Here is a 19938-nt window from a genome sequence, read left to right on the forward strand (position 1 = left end):
GCATATACCTCTAAAGGGGTGCGTTTATAACTTGAAAGGGTGTGTTTATCACTTGAAGAGATGCATCTATCATGGTAGTCGAAGGGGTGTGTCGAGAATCTAAAAGGGACATGATTTATGTCGCCATATCGTCACCTCACCTATTCAAGCCATTGACTTGTTAATGAGCCTCCTGATTGAACCCAACATGTTAGAGTACTAAACTCATTAATCAAGAGGAAATCCAACACAACAAAATTGAAGTGAGATATTACTTACTATTGACTTCTAACAATTTTAATGGACATCACTGAACAATTTGAAGTTCCCATTGAGAAGAATGATGAGGAGATCAATCTTGGATTGTTTGAGTGGAGAAGTGAAAAAACAATTCAAAGCAAATGTCAAGCTTATTATAGCACTTGAATGCAAATTATCAATGGAGGAATTAATCAAAATGAAGAATTAATTTCTAAATACAAAAGTTGCTGGAAACGATTGTAGAATTTGCTAAAGGGAATTTGCTAATTAGCCAACTGCAAAACTTCACAAAGCAAGATGGAGAGACCATCAATTAAATGCATGGAATGGATGATTTAAGCAAATCATAATGGCTTCATTGCACTTGGTGAGAAAATTAGGAACCATAAACTTGCTTGATTCACTTTGAAGGTGTTCCCTCGTAAACTTCTTTGAACTTCAACGGTGGACACCTACGAGGTATTGAAGGATCTCAAATCCAATCCTTTAGATGTACTATTTTTTGTCAAATAAAACTCTACGAAAAATCAAACCAAAACATCAAAGAAAGTAAAGCAAAAGCAATAGCATTTGCGGCACAAGAAGAAAAGCACATGCTCATATGGTGAGAAAAATAATGAAAATAATAATAATTTCATCTAGAGGATACTCAAGGACAAAAGAAAATAAATAAATAAATAAATAGTGAAATGCTTCAAATAGGTTTTTTATTATTTTTTTTATAATCTAAGTATTGGTGCCTTGAACTCAATTAATCTTGAAAGTGAACAGTCTTTCTTAATTCGCCCATTAGGTAAATTCAAAAATATGAATGACTCTTTATCCAACCGTCAACGTCTCAAATATTTCATCCATCCTATTGAAAGAAAATATCTTATAATGCGTCATATTTGAAATTCGAATCATGAAATACTTAATCTATTAAACGTCCTACTGTTGCATCATGCTCGGAGTATGTTTTTCAAGCACTTGAGAGTAACAGATACCATGGGAAAAATGATAATAATAATAACAATTTCATCAAGGGATACTCAAGGACAAAAAGAAGAAAAAAGTAAAATACTTCAAATCTTAAATCATCGCAGAGAAAGGAAGGCAACATGAAAGTTCCGCTTAGCAATTCCTAGACACACAAGGAAGTTCCACAGTTGGTGTGGAAGTTAAAATCCGTAATATTGTTGAACCACGCAAATTTCAGATACAAACTGGCAATAATTTTACTTTGGAGATGCACTTTTGTCGAATTTTAATTATGGGCAACCAAATTTGAGTATAATTGGAGGATGAATCCCAGTAATCAATTATTAGAACAATATTTAACAATTTAGACAACTGAAGCCTCCAGCTCGTATTAAAAAGATGTGAATAGAATAGTTCAGATCAAGAAATCTGAATTCTTAAATCGTGCTTGAAATGAAAAACAGCTACTGTTATAATTTCATAAATGTCTGAATTTATTATAGCAAGGATGACAACTCTGGGGGGAACCAAAAAAATACAACAATCAACGCAACTACACAAGTGGCCATATGTATATTAGCAATAATGAGCACGAGGATAACAGATTACTTCAGTTGCTAAACTACTTCCTGGTTACCGACCAGTCCACGAGGAATTAAACAAGAAACAAAAAAAAAAGGGTAAATAGACAGTTGCAAGGCAGCTTACAGCTTCATCGCCAACCGAGCATAACATCATACGAGCTAGATATCCGCCTCACTGTTGATGTCTATGTCCAACATTTCCGAATCCACCTTTTCCACGTCGACTTCCTCATCATCGCCCTCGTACTGGAAAAGGATAATGCGTATCAGAACTAGAACATTTAAATAGATGACTTGAGATTGGATACTTGGATGGAAAACTAGGAGGGAAAAAACAAATGGCATAAAAAAATGCAGGTCCTGTGACATTTCCCCTGCCTTTCCCTTCCTATCTTTCCAACCAAGTATACCAAGCCTTAGCATTATGTCAAGAGGCAAGAGGTTTAAATTCCATGGCCAAGTAAAATATAAAAAGGAATTCTTTCGGCAGGTCACTGATATCATTAAGTTTACGAGAACGCCCTAGTGAAATTTTCAAAAATGAAATTGTTGTGTTAACTATATAAAGGCCTATAGGATGAAGATTGTGACAAACTCCATCCATTGATTTAACCAATGAAATAGAATGATCATCAAGCCAAATTTGCCCAATTATTTGCGATTGTCAAATGAGAAAGTTATGAGATGCATGAGGCCACCTTAAAAGCCAACATTAAAAATGTCTGAACCTACAAGGATAGATTGCAACATCACCTGCTTGTATGCATTTTGAGACGTCAGAGGAGGTGGTGGAGGTATGTAAGTAGTCTTGGTTGAATGCCTGGCATCATCACTCTCATTGACTGCAGTAGTTTCTGCAGCTTCAGATTTCTCATCAAACTCATTGGCTTCTAACAGTTCATCTAAGGCATGAGCAGCCATACCAGTCAAAGGCAAGGTATGATGCACTTCGGAACCCTTACCCTGTTAGTGATAGGTGTTGCCTTAGCATACTTAATTGATGAAAAGATAAATTTGCAAGGACATTTAGAAAACTAAAAATATATATTTTTAAGAAAATCCCAGAGAACAGAAAAAAAAATATCCTTCAATTTTGTTCAAACTTGTACCTTTGAAAATATACATTCAAAATAATTAAGATAATTAGTTTTTACACCTAGTCGTATTGTCAAACTTTACCATTTATATGTTAGGAAATTAAATTCATATATTGATGTCATTGTGCCAGACCCAGTAAACAGTTTAAATGCATTAGAAGTGGAAGAAAAAGGACCCGTGAAAAGCTCCATCTGACCTTGTCCAAAGATAGAATGCTAGAAGCATTTCTTCCTTGTTTGTGATTGTGATCTTCTACTGATGACTTGTTTCTTTTTTGGATTGCTTTCATCATCTCAATTTTTTTTATGGTAGTTTCTGGCAGGGGTGCAGGTCCTTCAGACCGCTGTAATTTCTCAGATCTGAAAGTCATCTCCCGCTTCCTTGAATTACCTGCAACAAGAAAATGATAACACCATGAGAATAGAAATATGGTGTGTATTGGATGCAGTATGGAAGATTCTCTGGAGGTTGCATACTGCAGTCTAGAATAAACATGCAGCACAACATAATTTATTCTATACTGTAAAATTAAATCTCAATATAGAAATGCTCAAATGAGAGTTAATCGATTAGGAACAACTACATATTGTAAAAAGCATGGTTCAAAATCTCAATTGTGCATGGATACAGCCTAGGCACAGAATAGTATTAGTACCAGTGCAGCAGCCTCAAGTGACATCAAGTTTTTCACCTTATACACCCAATACATATTAGTTATTAACTGTGAACAACACAAACCCAGAAGTATGGAACGGAACAATGCAAACAAATTCGTCATGATGATACTGCCAGTGCCAAAATTTAACCATAAAAGAGAGTGCTGGGGTCGCCCCACACAGCAGCACGATGTCAATAGAACTTTAAATTGCTCAAAATTACTTCCGTGAAGGTGAGGAAGACAAGACATTAAATTAACCAAAAACAAACAACAGACATACTTTACAACACGTAGAACAATTTAGCCAGTTCAAAACTTCTTACACCATAATCTATCATCAAATTACCATTTTCTACTTCTTTGCTAGTTAGCTGGATATTTAAATGGTCTCTTCATGACAAATAAAACATTATTTAAAAGATAATTGTTCATTGAGCTTATTTTACCATTAGCATTAGCCTCCCCATCACTAATAATATTAACATTTGGATCATCTTCATAAGCATTAAGTTTTAAGGTATCTGAAAAAAGTTGATCTCCAATCTTTTGCAGACGAGTCTGTGACCTGCAAGTAGATAAAAGTTTCAGCATCACATTCCAATGCTTAAGTATTAGGTGTCAAATTCAAAGAATATTTAAAGCAAACAACCAGCCAAGTGCAAGACCCGCTAATCACTGAAGGGCTAATCTGGCAATTGAATGCTAAAAAATCGAGGAATACAGTTTGAAGACATAATATCATATCCCAATGAAACACATTTTTCAAATTAAAACAGGTAGAAGTGAAGAGAATTTTATTGTTTTAAAAATTATACTTGCCGTTTTAGCTCCTCTTGTGCTTTTATGTAACGCCCATGAGCTTTGATGAACCTTTTTATTTTCGAAGAGATCCTGCATCTCGTTAAAAGGGGGGGGGGGGATAAATAAAGATATATATATTTCAAAATTACAATGAAAATACAATATGATTAAACACCAGGATTAGGAATATTTACAACCTTTTGCAATCATCTTGTTCTTTATGAAGTTGTGATTCAAGATCCTCTATTCGAGTAGAAAGCTTGTGTGTTTCATTTATTTTCTCATCCAACAAGCCCTGTGGAGGAAGTCAAGAACAAAAGTGGATCACCTTCATAAATACATAAATGGCAAGGTAGGAAATTCGCATATGGTAAGGGTAGAGCTAAATTGGATTACTGAAGGATATTATGAGAAACTAGCTAGAGAGCTCATAGTAGAAAGACAGTGGGGAAGGCAAATCTTGGCATTAAGGGTTCAGATGTGTTCATATTTGCTACATTTGAAGAAACTACTATCATACTTACTTTTGAAGAAACAATTATAATACACACTTCATCTTGGACTCTGATGTTAGAGGGAATCTCTTTCAATCATGGAGGAAAACCACAATGCACATGGTGCTCATTTACCATAATGGAATTTGTTGGATCCACTATCACTATGGACAGCAAAGATGAACTACAACACCACTGTCATATGATATTATTTGAATGAACCATGTGATGAGTTGCATGCTTCGGGTGCCCCTTCTAAAATGAACTATTTGTTTTGAATTGCATAAATCATTTGATACATATAAAGATGAGTTGCAAGCTTCGGGTGCCCCTTCTAAAATGAACTATTTGCTTTGAATTGCATAAATCATTTGATACACTATTATATGTGTGTATAGATAGATAGATGCATACACACATATATATCCAACTATTAGGTTCTTCTAAGAGGTAATCTAATTTCCTAAAGAACTAAGTCAAGTGCAGAGACAGAGTATAGTATAAGAGTATGACCTGATCAGTATGTGAGCTCACTTAGATTAAACACCAAATTCAAGTGAATGCAAATGGTCACTTTTTCTGAGACCCCATGTAAAATATTATCAGATGGCAACTATGGGAATTCTATGACGAATGACCTAAGGACTTGAATTAAGGTTTATGTTCAAATTGTCAAATATACTTATATTGATAGGATGGATTCCCCCATATATAACAATCAGGGATTAAAATACCGAGCCGAACCGTCCGATACGCCCGAAATTTACCGTTCCGCCCTGGGATCGGCACCGGCACTCGACCAGCACGGCACGCGCCGCGTTCGCGTCATCTCTCTTCACTGGCGTGCGTCAGGTTGCAGCGACAGAAGGAATCGATTTGATTCCTTCTGTCGATCACGCGAGATAGAAGGAAGCGAGGCGGCGAGGCGGCGAAGCGGCGAGGCAGCGAGGCGGCGACGAGGCGAGGCGGCAACGAGGCGAGGCGGCGACGCGACGGCAGACACTCGGAGGCGGCAGAGCTCGACGAGGCGGCGATCAGTTTCGGCGAGATCGCGAATCGGCGGAAGCCGAATCGCGATTTCCGCCGAATCGCGATATCGTGAGGAAGAAAAGTTTGATTTAAAAAAAAAAATTTAATATAACAGTTTTAATTAAAACCGTTATATTGAAATAACATTTATTATAATAACTGTTATATTAATTATATCAGTGTTATATTAAATTCTTATAAAACATATTATTTAATATATATAATTTTTTAATTAATAATTAATTATATAATAAATGCTAATTATATATATTATATAGAATAATAATTAATTAAATAAACTGTTAATTAATTAATATAATTATAATATATAGATTTATTTTTTATTAAAAAATAAAAATATTTTAAAAAATTAATTTAATTCATGTGTTATAAATTTTTAATGAATTATTTAATCTGTTAAAAAAATTAATTAATTATATATTATTATTTAAATAATTTAATTAATAATATATTAAAAAATTTATTTATCAAATTAATATTAAGATATATTTATTTTTATTTAACAATATTAAGATGGTTAATAATCGAGAACTCATATCAAATTAATATACAATTTATTTTTAAATTATACACAATAAATATATTTATCTAATAATTACTATATATATAAATAAATAAGTACCGAAACTGTATCGGCACGGTACGATACGGTACCGAAACAGTATCGTTCCGGTCTGAGACCGAAACCTCGGCACGGGTCGAGATTTTAAACCTTGATAACAATCCACATCAAAGCATCGAGTTATTCTGTGAGGTAAATAATTTCCTAAAGAGTAAAATGTAGGTTGTCATAGCAAGTCAAGTGTCGGAACAAAGTATAAGGTTATCAGACATCCATCCTATCCACATATGAGACCATTTAGATCAAACTAATGACTAAATTACCCATAGAGCTAATGAAATTGTCTAGTGAACTCATGCTGCCATGCACATAATTTCTAATTCAGTTCAAATACTAACCAGAAACAAAGGCTAATTGTCATTTTCTCAGTAGTCCAATGAAATTGTTACATCATTTGTCATCTCCACTAATTGTGGCAAACTAAATCCTTAGGCGATCCAAAAATCAAATATATTTATAATGTGCTAAGCTTCCACAATTTCTTTGAACTAACTTGAGGGAAAGTATTCAAAAGCAAATTGTAAATGTTAAGGAGTCGATCCTAAATAACATATAGGATGCAAAGTGCCAACACCATATTATATATATGAAATAAATAGAGACTACCTAGGGTTTTAAGAGTTGAATAATTTCCCATTAACCTTTAAAAATTTCTTGGATCTAACTAAGCTAAATCAATTCAACAATTTTGATTCACTTTGAAGTTTAAACAAAAAAAAAACAACTGAACCAATTGTTCTTTAAGATCATATTGATCTTGATTGACCCAAACATAACCCAACCTATCCTAGGACTAGGGGTGGGGGCATGATTTGGTTTATTGGTTGGTATAGTAAGCCCAAACCAAATAAAAATATTTTGATTTGAAAAGATCAAAAAGAAAACCATTTTGGTTTAGTTAGAAATGAAACTGAAATTTTCAATTTGGTTTGGTTTGAAACTTCTATTCAAAAAATAAATAAAAATTAATCAAAAATTAGTTCCAAACAATGGTCTTATTGAGATTTATAATTTAAGGTTTATATTAATTAGAGAACACAAAAAGTAAATAACAATAAAAATCCATAATAATTAACATACTGATTTATCAATATACATATATGCATACATACATACATATGAATATATCACACACATATATTGTATATCCTTACTGGTTTGGTTTGGTTTGGTTTGGTTTGGTTTGAACAGTTGTGCAAAGTTCAAACCCAAACTAAACTGAAACTGATAATATGACATAGTATCTAAATTGAAAACCAAACCAATAAATCAAAACAATTTTATTTGGCTTGGTTTAGTTTAGATTGGTTTATCGGCTTCGAATTATAGATGCCCACTTATACCTAGAACGGGTCCTTCAATTTGGTTCAAGATAGGATAGGACCTCAATATGATTCAAAAAAATTGGAAGTTCAGACGGACTAAGCAGGGAATATAACAAGGATATCTCTTTGCAAGATAAACATTTTTTACATTAATTGCCTTTATTTCTATTTTGGTTCATTAATTCTATTTAAACCAAAATATAAAGGACGATATAGTAGGGGACCTAGCCCAATGATGTAGAATGATCCATATAACCGACCCCACATAGTGGGATAAAGGCTTGATGGTGGTGGTTGTTATTGGTTCATTAATTCTGTTTATCTGCTTCTCAAATGTGCCTTCTGAGACAATTCAGAAATTCATTTAACTAGCATTAAATTACTTTTAACAATGTACTAAATAAAGCATTTTGCCCTAAGATGGAACAGGAATATCAAATTTTTCTTTCTTATAGTTGTTGAAGCTTATATGTTTCCATTCTCATTGGTCTTACATGGATAAGTGCACGTGCATTGGTCTAATATATAAAAATAAAATTGGTCCATTTCTAACAGCCCAAACTTTCAAGTTAAGTGGTTGGTCAATCAATTAAAATGTGGTATCAGAACAGCAGATCTGGGATTTAAATTCTACCTATCTCAAATTTAATTAAAAAATGGCTCGTTCCTCTGAGTCATCATGGGGAAGTGGCTTGTCGAAGCTAGGATGATCTAAACCCATTAGACCCACATGGATAAGTGTGGCGATACAATTTATAAATATAAAATTGATCCCTTTTCTAACAACAATTGCAGATGGAATTAATGCTCTAGTTCATCTATTAAGAAACTTGTACATGTGTCTAAAAGGAATAAAAATAGTTTCCAACTAAGAACTTTCAGCTTTACTTAATTCAACAAGAACAGGGGACTCTCATTCAATGTGAAAAATTAATAAAAAAAAATTACCATTGAAAAATCCTAAAAAATGGATGATATTTGCCTTTCCTAAAAAGTGAAAGTTGAACGTGTTTCCTTTTAATGAATTTGAAATGAAGGGAAAATGAACTAATGTTTTATTTATCAAGTTTTGTTCTAATTAACTAATGGCCTTGTTTAAAGGACTCAAAGGAGTTTCTTTAGTTATAGAAAGTATGTTTGTCAGTAGGTATTTATTTGTGTATGGCTTGTCAAGGTTTCCAGTATTCTAAAGTGTTCTTGAATTCTAATATGTGCTTTTGTTATCAATTGTTGAATTATCCTTCTTGAAACCCATCTTATCCTTCTCCTCTACATTAGCCACTTCCATCCGCCAGAACTACAACCCAAAAGATTTCAACTATAAAATTCCTAAGCAAAAAAAAAATACAAGAGCTATATAAATAAGAACAATACAAAGTGAATTCAGCATATATAATCAAGTGGCAGTAGCTACAAAATAAAATATCACCATAGTGCAATTAATATGGCTGATGATGCATAGCAAAGAACTAATAGCACAGGAAAGTAACAACTAAAGTACAACAACAACCAAGCCTTATCCCACTAAGTGGGGTCAGCTATATGGATCATTTTACGCCATTGAGCTCTATCTCCTATTATATCATCATTTATATTTAAATAAATTTTATCTTGTTTTATTGTTGCTAACCAAGTCTTTTTTGGTCTACCTCGCCCTCGTTTGATATGCGTATTTGTCATAGTTTCACACCGCCTAACTGGAGCATTTATCGGTCGTCTAAGTACATGTCCGTACCACCTTAAACGTGTCTCACGGAGTTTTTCCTCAATAGATGCAACTCCAACTTTCTCTTTAATGCTCTCATTTCTTATTCTGTCCATCTTCGTATGTCCACACATCCATCTTAACATCCTCATCTCCGCAACTCTCATCTTTTGCTCATGTGCTCGAGTCATAGCCCAACATTCAGCGCCATATAACATGGCAGGTCTAACTGCCGTTTTATAGAACTTTCTTTTAAGTTTTAGAGGCACTTTACGATCACATAAAACACCTGATGCTCTCCTCCACTTCAACCATCCTGTTTGTATTCTATGTAAGACATCTCTCTCAATCCCTCCATCGGCTTGCAAAAATAATCCTAAATATTTAAAACTCTCAGTTCCAGACAACTCATCATCTCCTATTTTAATACTTGTCTCATTACGTTCAATATTGCTAAACTTAAATTCCATATATTCTGTCTTTACTCTACTAAGCCTAAAACCTTTCTCTTCTAGTGTTTCTCGCCAAGATTCTAATTTAGCATTTACTCCCTCACGTGTCTCATCTACCAATACAATATCATCTGCAAACAACATGCACCATGGTACAGTATCTTGAATATGTCCAGTAAGTTCATCCATGATTAGTGTAAAAAGATAAGGACTTAGAGCTGACCCTTGATGTAACCCTATCTTTATTGGAAATGCTTCAGTTAATCCGCCTGAAGTCTTCACTCTAGTTGTTACTTCCTCATACATATCCTTAATTAGGTCAATATATACTACGCTAACACCCCTCTTTTCTAGAATCCTCCATATAATTTCCCTTGGGACTCTATCATAAGCTTTTTCTAAATCAACAAATATCATATGTAGATCTTGCTTTTGCCCCCGATACTTTTCAATTAGTTGCCTGAGAAGATGTATAGCTTCCATTGTCGACCTACCAGGCATAAACCCAAATTGATTTTCGGTGACCATAGTCTCTTTCCTTAATCGTTTTTCTATTACTCTTTCCCAAAGTTTCATGGTATGACTCATTAATTTAATGCCCCTATAATTTGTACAATTTTGTACATCCCCCTTATTCTTATATAAGGGAATTAGAGTACTTACTCTCCATTGATCTGACATTTTCTTTGTTTTCAATATCATGTTAAATAATTTTGTAAGTCATTCAATACCTTGTTTCCCTAGACACTTCCATACCTCTATCGGGATATCATCTGGTCCAACGGCTTTTCCATTTTTCATTCCGTTTAAAGCTTGTTCTACTTCTGAAATTTGAATTCTACGGTAAAAATTTAAATTTCTATACTCATTTGACCTGCTTAAATTACCTAAGTTAAGTTGATTACCTAAGAAAGTAACAACTAAAGTATAAAAGAAAAAAGTGACATATCAATGAACTCTTGAGAGGGCTCATATAAAAGAACAAACAAAATGGTAAATTCAAAGATAAACCTAAAATTTACCTCAAGTTGGTATTTGTGATCATCAAGCATCTCAATATCCAACTGGAGTTGCTTTAACTGCATGAAGTTCAATGAGGAAAAAAAAAGTAGCAATATCCTAAAAGTAAAGCTTGGCAACATAAATTAAACCTGCTCTTCAAGATCATCTTTGTCATCATAGGATGGATCCTTGCCTCTCTTTTTCCTCTCTTCAGAATCATCAGAAGCTTTAAAGCTTTCAGACAGATCACTTCCTCCATCTGTACGCTGCTTCTTTCTATGCCTTCTGTCACTGTAAATTTGTATGCCACCAGCATATAATGAACACGACATGATATATAAAAGTATATTGCTCAATGCTAATTAGATCATTAAAAAATAAATCTAAATGGGTTTGTCAATGTTGCACAAGCAAGAACCATGTGCCTCAGCTGACAATTTCATGGGACTTGGCATAGTTCAAGAATAAATTTGTGTGCCTCAGATATGATAGCACTTTCATGAAGAATAGAAAATCTCCAAATAGCAAAGGTTATTGTTCCTTGAATAAAAGATGAACACAATGAAAGGTGATCTCTTTTATTGACCTGAGATACTGATTTCATAACTTTAGCAAAACAAGTCTAGATTTTTGCAATGTTTGAAATTTCCTTCCATCTGGTCAGCACATGTAAAACATCCATGGTTTAAAATTTCAAGCCGTATCGGAATTTCGATTTATAATCGAAACAATATGATTTCAATATTGTATTGTGCTATGCCGATACGATTTTGACACTTTTTAAATATAAAATATATTAATTATAAATATTATTATAATATTTAATTATTATAAATACTTACTATTAGGTTAAACTAATATTTTAAAAATTAAAATTGAATAAAAATCAATTCAGGATTAACTAAAATCTAGACATAATGATTAGGATCAAGTAGGTTTAAATTAAATTAAATTTAATTTAATTTAATCAGTTTATGGAGGAAACTATGTATTTGAAGAAAAAAATTTAAAAAGAAATTTTTTCATGTATTTGAGGATGAAAGAAAAAAAAAAGAAATTAAAATATGGGGGGAAAGAAGAAAAAATTAAGAAGGGTAAGAATTAACCATTAAAAATAAAATAAAAAATTATCAATTAAAAAAATTATAAGTTAAAAAACATAAAGAAAAACTTTATAAATTGATAAATAAAAAAAATCAGCCTCGAGCAGCCGCGGGCCTCACGCGGAGCAACCGTGAGGCCCCGGGACCTCTACGTGACCTCACGCGGAGCATGCCGGTGTCAGCATCGTCGATCGGCGGGTGGAATAATATATTTCGCCTATGCTGTCTGGTACGACACAAGATTTTAAACTATAGAAACATCGTTTCCTTTTGCCCACTAAACGGCACACGAAACAACCCAAAATCTTAAAACATGTCACTTAAACATTCATGATGATGCTAATGTAGCACGAGGTGTTTCAGACTAGGATGTAGTGCGAGGAGGCAACAGCAAGTTCCATGAGATGCTTTAAATGGCAAAAAGCGACTTCAGCATGAAAGATCTAGTGGGAGAGAGAGGCTTTCTCATGAGAGACTGGGTGGGATAGAGAGGAATTGCGTGCAATAAGGGAGATCACAATCCCACCGAGAGAGATTGGGTGGGTGAAAGAGAGGCCACATGAGAGAAATCAAGTGAGAGAGAGGAATTGTACAAGAGAGGGGAGATGAACATGGAAGGGATCCAACGACCAAATGTGAGTGGGATAGGGTCGTGATTGCACAAGGTAAGAAAAGAAGATAAGGTGAAGTGGCACAAATATGAAGTGTAGAAAAAGAATAAAAATTATATCCAATCTAAAAATTAACATTTTCCATTGATTTAATTGACACACCTAGAATAGCTCATCTGAAGTATGAACTTGGTTTAGCTATAATTTAGTTGTTATAAGTCCAAATCGATCTTGGTTTAAAGCCACGATCAAAATCTTTGTGCCTACCCAATGAAGTCTCCCAAAGCTTAATTAACCCTCACTAGATCCCAATCCTATAAGTCCATACCTAATAAGTTGGTTCAGTTCAACTTAATTGATTGTCCAAAATTTAAAATGTGTCACGATGCACAATTAAAGAAGATAAAATTTTCATATTCAACATCTTTCCCTAACTAAAGAAATTTAGTTCACAAATTTAATTACATAAAAGCAATAGCATATACATATAAGTAAAATTAATTCATGTTATCATTAATAATTCAAATTAAATTAACTAAATATCCAAACCTTAGCGGCACGATATAATATAATCCGGTTAGAATAAATTTCCAATACGGTTTGAAATTTTAAACTTTGGATTTTTTATATAAAAAAAAGGACAACCCGATACACGAAACTCCCGCCAATAGGTCCTGGAAAAGGATCTATTATATGTAACCTTATCCAACTTTGCAAGAAGTTATTTTCGATACTCAAACCAGTGATCTCCAGGTCACACGGCAGCAACTTTACCATTGCGCTAGACTCCCTTTCAAACTTTGGACTTTTATAAGAAAGAATAAATTATTCTACTTTGAAATAAAATACAAAATTAGGATTATTTTTAAATGGATCCAACTTTATTGCATTAATTTATCAAATCAACAATGTTTGTACACGATATATGTCTTGATGACTTCAGTAATAGCATCTATGGAGTATTAAAGCATGAAACACCTTGTTATGCTACATTAGTATCCTCAATAAATTATAGGAAACACAAGAATTAAAAGTAAAGTTTCGAAGTAAATAAAAAAGGTTAGAACTATGTAAATATTTTTAAAGGAGCCATACCTTCTCCTAATGGGTGACCTTGAAAAACTAGAGCCTACAAGTAGAATCATAAAATCATCAGAGTGGCCCATAAAACAACCTTATTACTAGCAAACCAAGAATAGAAAGTAATCAGGTAGATGTACACGCATTTAGATTAGTAGCACAAAGTGAATAGGGTTTTCACGAAGAAATCAGAAATACAAAGAAACTCAGGATAATGCTAACCTCTGTCATGGGAGATTGGCTTTCGATAGCGAAAAGGATGTTGAGCCCTTGCAACACTGCTAGGAGAGACCCTTCTTTGAGGTGAATACCTTCTATCAAGTTTATCTCTTAAATCTGCACTTCGAAAATCACGTCGACCTGCAAATGAGGGAAGTAAATTTCAAAAAAGAGAAGTGCAATTTCCTGTTTGATACCAAGATTGTCCAGGATTGGAGAACCCAAATAATCTTATCAAGCTTACCATCTGCATGAGAAATATGACAAATTCAATAATGACTAATACTGGCTTCTCGACAATTCCAAGGGACCACAGAACAAACAAAGTAGATCATTAAGATAATAAATCAATATCCATGCAAGGAACTTAGATCACTGAGAGAATCCTTTTGACTATACAATAAATAGTTGATGGGAAACTTGTAATAGACCTCTTCTGGAGCAAAAGAAAACATAAGCAACAGATACTGAGAAATTTTCCACTGATGAGCCATTGGCATAAGAAATAAAGCGCCTTCAATCAGGTAATTGTGCTGATCTGGCTAAGAATCTCCCAACATAATCTCGAGGCAAATCCCTTCTTTAATTATTTAGGAAAGGCCATGAAACAAAGACCCAAAACATGAAACTCAATCCAGAGAGCATGAAATCAACCAAATGTTTCATATATTACTTGCTGAACCTGTCAATAGAGACTAGAGCAGCATATATCAGTAAGTACACAACCACCCTATTGTTTATAATCCTTTGCCTTCATTTGGTCACTATTAACACCAGAACAATCAAAACTACCATCCACCAACTGTGAGGCTAAGAAGATCACGACATGGGCCAATTTCTGGAGATACCAAAAAGCTGTCTGATAGTTGATAATCTCAACCTTTATATTATCAAAAGAGGCCAGACATATGGAAGAAACATTCTCTAATAATTTCACCTGAAAACATTTTGGAAAATAAAAAAACAAGAACAGAGTTTCATCTGCAGACAGTTATACCAAGTTTCATTATTTCCCAAGTATTAGTAGTGATCCGACAATGTGACTTCAATATATATAGTACCAAAGACAGGAAATTGAAGTAGTAAATAAAGAATAGACTTAAATATCCCGGCCAAGGATTTCTCAAAACAAAAGCCCTGGATATCATGAAGAAGCATAAACGTTTGACAATTATGATCAGCAGACTTGTACTTGCAGCTGTGCACTTATATTCCCTATGCATATATCGATTAGAATTTCATATATAAAATGTTTACAGAGAAAAAAAAAACATTTAACAAATGCAAGAGAATCTAAATTTCCCTAAACTAGAACAAGAAAATACCATTGAACAATGCAAAAATTAGTGTACAAACTAGAAGAATAACTATATTAGGAAACCAGTGTGGAGACCTACAATTCGCTGTCTCAATAAGTTCTGTTAAACAGAATAATTAAGAGTGAAAAAAAAGTCATAAAGATTAAAATTTCTAACCGATGGCTCAAAGGTTGAGTTTCTAATCCCACTAAATTCATTTGCTAGATTATTTTTATGCTGATAGGCAAATTTAAGTAGGTATCAAAAATATAAACCAAGAACAATTCGGTCAAGTGACATGATAATGGAATCTGGCTCCGTTCTTAAAACACTAGAATTGAAATTCAAACTCTTGGGCATTCATTTCTCTCATGGCCAGAAATTATTTCTCTTCAAACTCACATGTCCTACCAGGACAGAATTCAGAACAAAGCAACAACAAAAATACTTTTTAACCAGTATCAAACTCTATACAATATTCAGGTGGTCTCATAACCACTCAAGAAATCATGAAAAGACTAATCTTCCATAAGAACATAAGAATGCATAATCGCACAACAGATGGTCAACCATTTTGAGAAATTAGTGAAATTCAGTGCTTTGAAACTCCATTATTCCTCATTGACTGGATACTAAATTATCCTTTATAATATTGGAGTAAAGAGCACAACGCCCAAAAATAAACTCCAAATGGGCAGAGCTGAAGAATCTCCTTCTGAAGTGTGTAACCATGAGAAATGCTTCTAAAAATGCAATCGGTGATAGAGTTTATGATAAGAACCCGCATCCTATCTCATAGGAGCGAAAGAAAAAGGTGATATGATGACTTCAAGGCGATTATTCTCCAATAAACAAATAATTTGATTAATTAATTTTATTGCTTGTCCAAGAAGGGTACATAATAATTTCAAATAATAATAAATATAATGATCTACTACTCTAAATTACTACCCTAAATGATAATATTTTGAAGGGGTGATTCGAATATCTATTTGGGATCATATCATTTCACCATCTTTCAAAATACCCTTGTTGTCAAGGATGATTTTGTTTTTCTTCTTTTTTTTCTTTTGATGATTTGCATAAAATGTGTTCTTATTGCTGACCAGTCGAGATTTCCTTTTGATAAGGTTATGATAGACAAGTTATAGTTCCTTCTTAAGTCCAAGTGAGTATGCCTAAAATTCTTTTGATAAAAAGGTGTTGTGTCAAGTCTTCGTTGAGAAGTTTTAAGAATGCTAATACTTTCTTTTGTAAGAATGTTTTTGCATTGAGTCTTCTTTCACTTTGCCTTGCTTCCGGTCTTCATTGTGTTATAACATAATAATATTCTAAACCATCCCTTCATTAAGTAGTAGCTTGTGCACCAAGGCATCTCATGGTACCTTTTCTTTAAATAAAGCGAGTTCGATAACGTCACTCTAAGGGAATTACTTAATATTGTCAATGAGAACTTGGTCTTCATTTTAAATGGTCTCTAGCAATTTGTGGTCGTCGCCAAACTTGTGAGGATTTGATGCACTCGTTGAAGGGGATATGTGGCCACCTTGGAGAAGGTATTATTCTTTGGTTCTCTTAAATGATAGAAGTAGAGATTGTTATAGATGATTGAGGATCACAAAAAGCCTTTAATGCAGTGTGTCACCGAGTTAATTTTAGTACCACACCTATGTGTGACACTTATAAAACTTATACCCATAATTATCTCCACAAAATTGCTAAGTCTAACTAGCTAGAGACGCACACAAAATGCTCCCGGGGCATAGCTGAGTTGGTTACGACGGAGCAAGTTGTAGAAGAAAAGTAGAGACGCACACAAAATAACCTTAGAGAAATTGAGAGGCTTGAGAGATTAGTAACTGAAGAGTGCTTACTATTCTTGAGGATATTTTTGAAGATAATTTACAAGTGAGGGGAAGAAAGATATTCATAACCATTTTCTTTCCAATAGGCGGTTGAGATAAAATTAATTTAATGGTGTATTATGACCCTAGAAGGCTCCTAAAAAAATGTCTAAATTGATTTCAAAAAAGAATTTAAAAGAAAGTTAATGGGTTGAGAGTGTGGATCAAAGGGGAGGACCAAGAAGCTCTCTTGGACTTAAAATTGGGTGGGTTGTGACACTCTCCCCGACCTAAGTTCACAACATCCTTGATATGTTCTCTTCCCTATAGCATTTAATATGTTCGATGACTTGCCACAATACATCCTCTTGTTCACAACTCACCTTAGTATCTAGTAGATTCTTCCACTTTACAAAGTATTCAAAATAGTTAAGAACTCCTCTCCTTTGGATGATCTTGTCCACAAAATGTACTCCACAACTTTATCGAAGGAGTTGACAATGACAGTTAATGCGCAATAGGACTTGTTTTTTATTAGGTCATCCTTGTCTTCGTGATAAGGCTTGAGAATGCTCACATGGAAGACACAATGAATCTAGCTTTAGCGGAAGTTGGACATGACTTACCCACACATTTGATGAAAGGGAAGGGACTTTCATATCTTCTTACTAGCCCCTTGCACACTTCCCATAAGGGCTTAAATTGCTTAGATAAGAGTTTCACAAGTATCATATTGCCTTCCTCAAAACTCTACATGACACCCACTTATATCTACCTATTTCTTCATTTTCTTAGCGGATTTGTCCACATAAACCATCGAACTATCAACTTGCTCATGCCACTCCTTGGCTAGCATATGGGTTGTTGGGCCCTTCCCTTCGTAAGTCAAGGCGATGGCATTAGGCGCCATGGGCTGTTGTCGATGAGGTGGACTAAAATCCTCTCTTGGGCTTGAAATTGGATGGTTTATGATAAGTGGCTTCGAATATAGATGTTACGATGATTGTGATAGATGAATTCTTCTACTATTATCAAGGTTTAGATCCTCATGTGGATTGTCTGTACAGTTATTTTATTGTTCATTTTTTTGCTCTCCACCCATTAGTATTTTTTCCAACCACGAGTTTAATATAGCTTATTGATTAAGAATTTTCAACTTTGCTAGTTCTCCGTTCATTTTCAAAGATCTTTTTTTTTCTTGTAATTCATAAAATTTTGGATAGATTTTCATCTACATTCTCATAATCTATAGGGATAAAATGGGTGAGAAGACCATCTACAAACTCCTTGCATGATGTAGATCCATGACATGACACGAATTGATGCCAATGGAGAGTTTCACCATTTAGCATGACGTGTAGGAGAAAAAACTTTGGCACTCAAAATGCATCTAGTAGAATTCAATAGGATCTCTACTTCTCTAGTTAGGGAATTCATCTTCTATCTTATAAAATATTCAATTTGTTACCGTATGAAATCTTCCTATCATATGTTAGAATTGACCGACATTTCTTTTAAAATAATATTTTTTTATTCTTCTAATATAAATAAAAATAATAAAATTGTAAAGGAATCTTTTTAAAATAAAATAGATATAGACTTGAGTTGTTAATAACTCTGATGCTAGCAATGAATATAACTGGTCTCATAGGATGATGAGGTTGGTAGAGGGATTATAATGTAAAGATATGGCAGTGGTGAGAAACCTAATTCTCCTATCTCTGAAGAAATCTGAAAAAAAAATGATAAAAGAAAGGGGTGAGATGATCACTTCGGGAGGATCAACCTCCAATAATCAAAATAATTTAATTAATTAATTGTATTGCTTGTTTTAGGTGTAGACTGACACAAATACCAAAGGAACCACCTCTCCACCAACTTTAATCAATCGCCAAGAAGGCAGGAAACAGTATGAGTAGACAAGCAAGCGATTACCACTGAAAGACCCGCCGAAGCGACGGAGCTCCGCCTCGCCATGGGCAAAGTTGCAGCTCTGGCGAGGGCACCGCCCCCTCTGGAACAGTAAGCAGAGCTTCGTCTTGTAAAGCTTCCTCCCGAACATCGCGACCGCACAGAAAAGAGATGGCACGAAGAAACTGTAAGTACAATCGACTGGCAATGAGTAGAAATCGCGCAGGAAGCCGGATCGCCGGAGACGATCAGATACCGTAGCGAATGAACACCCCGGATAAAAGGCCGAGCCAGCGTAGGAAACCCTAGTTTGCTTCCCGACACGGTGATATTTAATTTGATTTGTTTATTCTTACTATTAAATACTAATTGATTTTCCAAAATTTACGCCAGACAGTCAAAAGCATCTGGACGTGGTTAAATCATCCATTCGACCACCAACCTACCAAATCTCCATTACATAACCAAGCTTTCGATTTATCTTATGGCCGGAAAAATTTTCATGGGACCGGACCGATCATCCCCAGGCTTGAGACAATGCGACTAACTGATATTTTTCATTTTTTTCATTTTTTCCATTACATAACCATCAATTTTATAATTTTCCCATGGAATTTAGTAATATTAGATATGGCACTACCCGATTTAATTTTAAATATGATTAATCTGAACTAATACACACAACAATTAATTTTTTAAAAAAATAAATTTTTAAAGTCCAATAACTTAATTCACTACATAGTTTAATTAATCTTAAATTTTATAAAATTATTTTTTAAAATATAAATTTTATATTATTTTATATTTTATATAGCTTATGCTGATTCTAATAATATACAATCCATTCTAAGAACCTGCCTAAATTTTTCACATAGATCTGC

The 19938-nt window shown here is 34.0% G+C and overlaps 1 protein-coding gene across 2 annotated transcripts; it reads right to left on the bottom strand.

Annotated features, from left to right (window-relative positions):
• Positions 1-1648: 1648 nt before the first annotated feature.
• LOC141813685 (zinc finger CCCH domain-containing protein 13-like) lies at positions 1649-19363 on the bottom strand. 2 transcript variants are annotated; one of them, XM_074701655.1, is made up of 11 exons: positions 19082-19363; positions 14008-14145; positions 13801-13834; positions 11141-11282; positions 11012-11068; positions 4539-4636; positions 4360-4431; positions 3987-4105; positions 3079-3272; positions 2538-2747; positions 1649-2030 (listed from the first exon to the last, which is right to left on the bottom strand). In XM_074701655.1, exons 1-11 carry the CDS (start codon positions 19206-19208, stop codon positions 1944-1946), a joined length of 1278 nt encoding a protein of 425 aa, XP_074557756.1. In that variant the 5' UTR covers positions 19209-19363; the 3' UTR covers positions 1649-1943. The 2 variants fall into 2 exon arrangements, with proteins under 2 accessions (XP_074557756.1, XP_074557755.1); XM_074701654.1 differs by lacking the exon at positions 2538-2747 and having other exon boundaries at positions 19082-19316.
• Positions 19364-19938: the final 575 nt, after the last annotated feature.

The sequence above is a fragment of the Curcuma longa genome, chromosome 20, assembly GCF_044706935.1.
Source record: "Curcuma longa cultivar G26 ecotype Majalengka, Jawa Barat chromosome 20, ITB_CL_G26_1.1, whole genome shotgun sequence".
Lineage (NCBI taxonomy): Eukaryota > Viridiplantae > Streptophyta > Magnoliopsida > Zingiberales > Zingiberaceae > Curcuma > Curcuma longa.

Coding starts and splice junctions, on each gene's coding strand:
- LOC141813685 (XM_074701655.1), bottom strand. CDS start 19,208: ATGTTCGGGAGGAAGCTTTACAAGACGAAGCTCTGCTTACTGTTCCAG. Junction 14,146..19,081: donor CTTCGGCGGGTCTTTCAGTG/GTAATCGCTTGC, acceptor CCTCATTTGCAG/GTCGACGTGATTTTCGAAGT. Junction 13,835..14,007: donor GCCAATCTCCCATGACAGAG/GTTAGCATTATC, acceptor TTCTACTTGTAG/GCTCTAGTTTTTCAAGGTCA.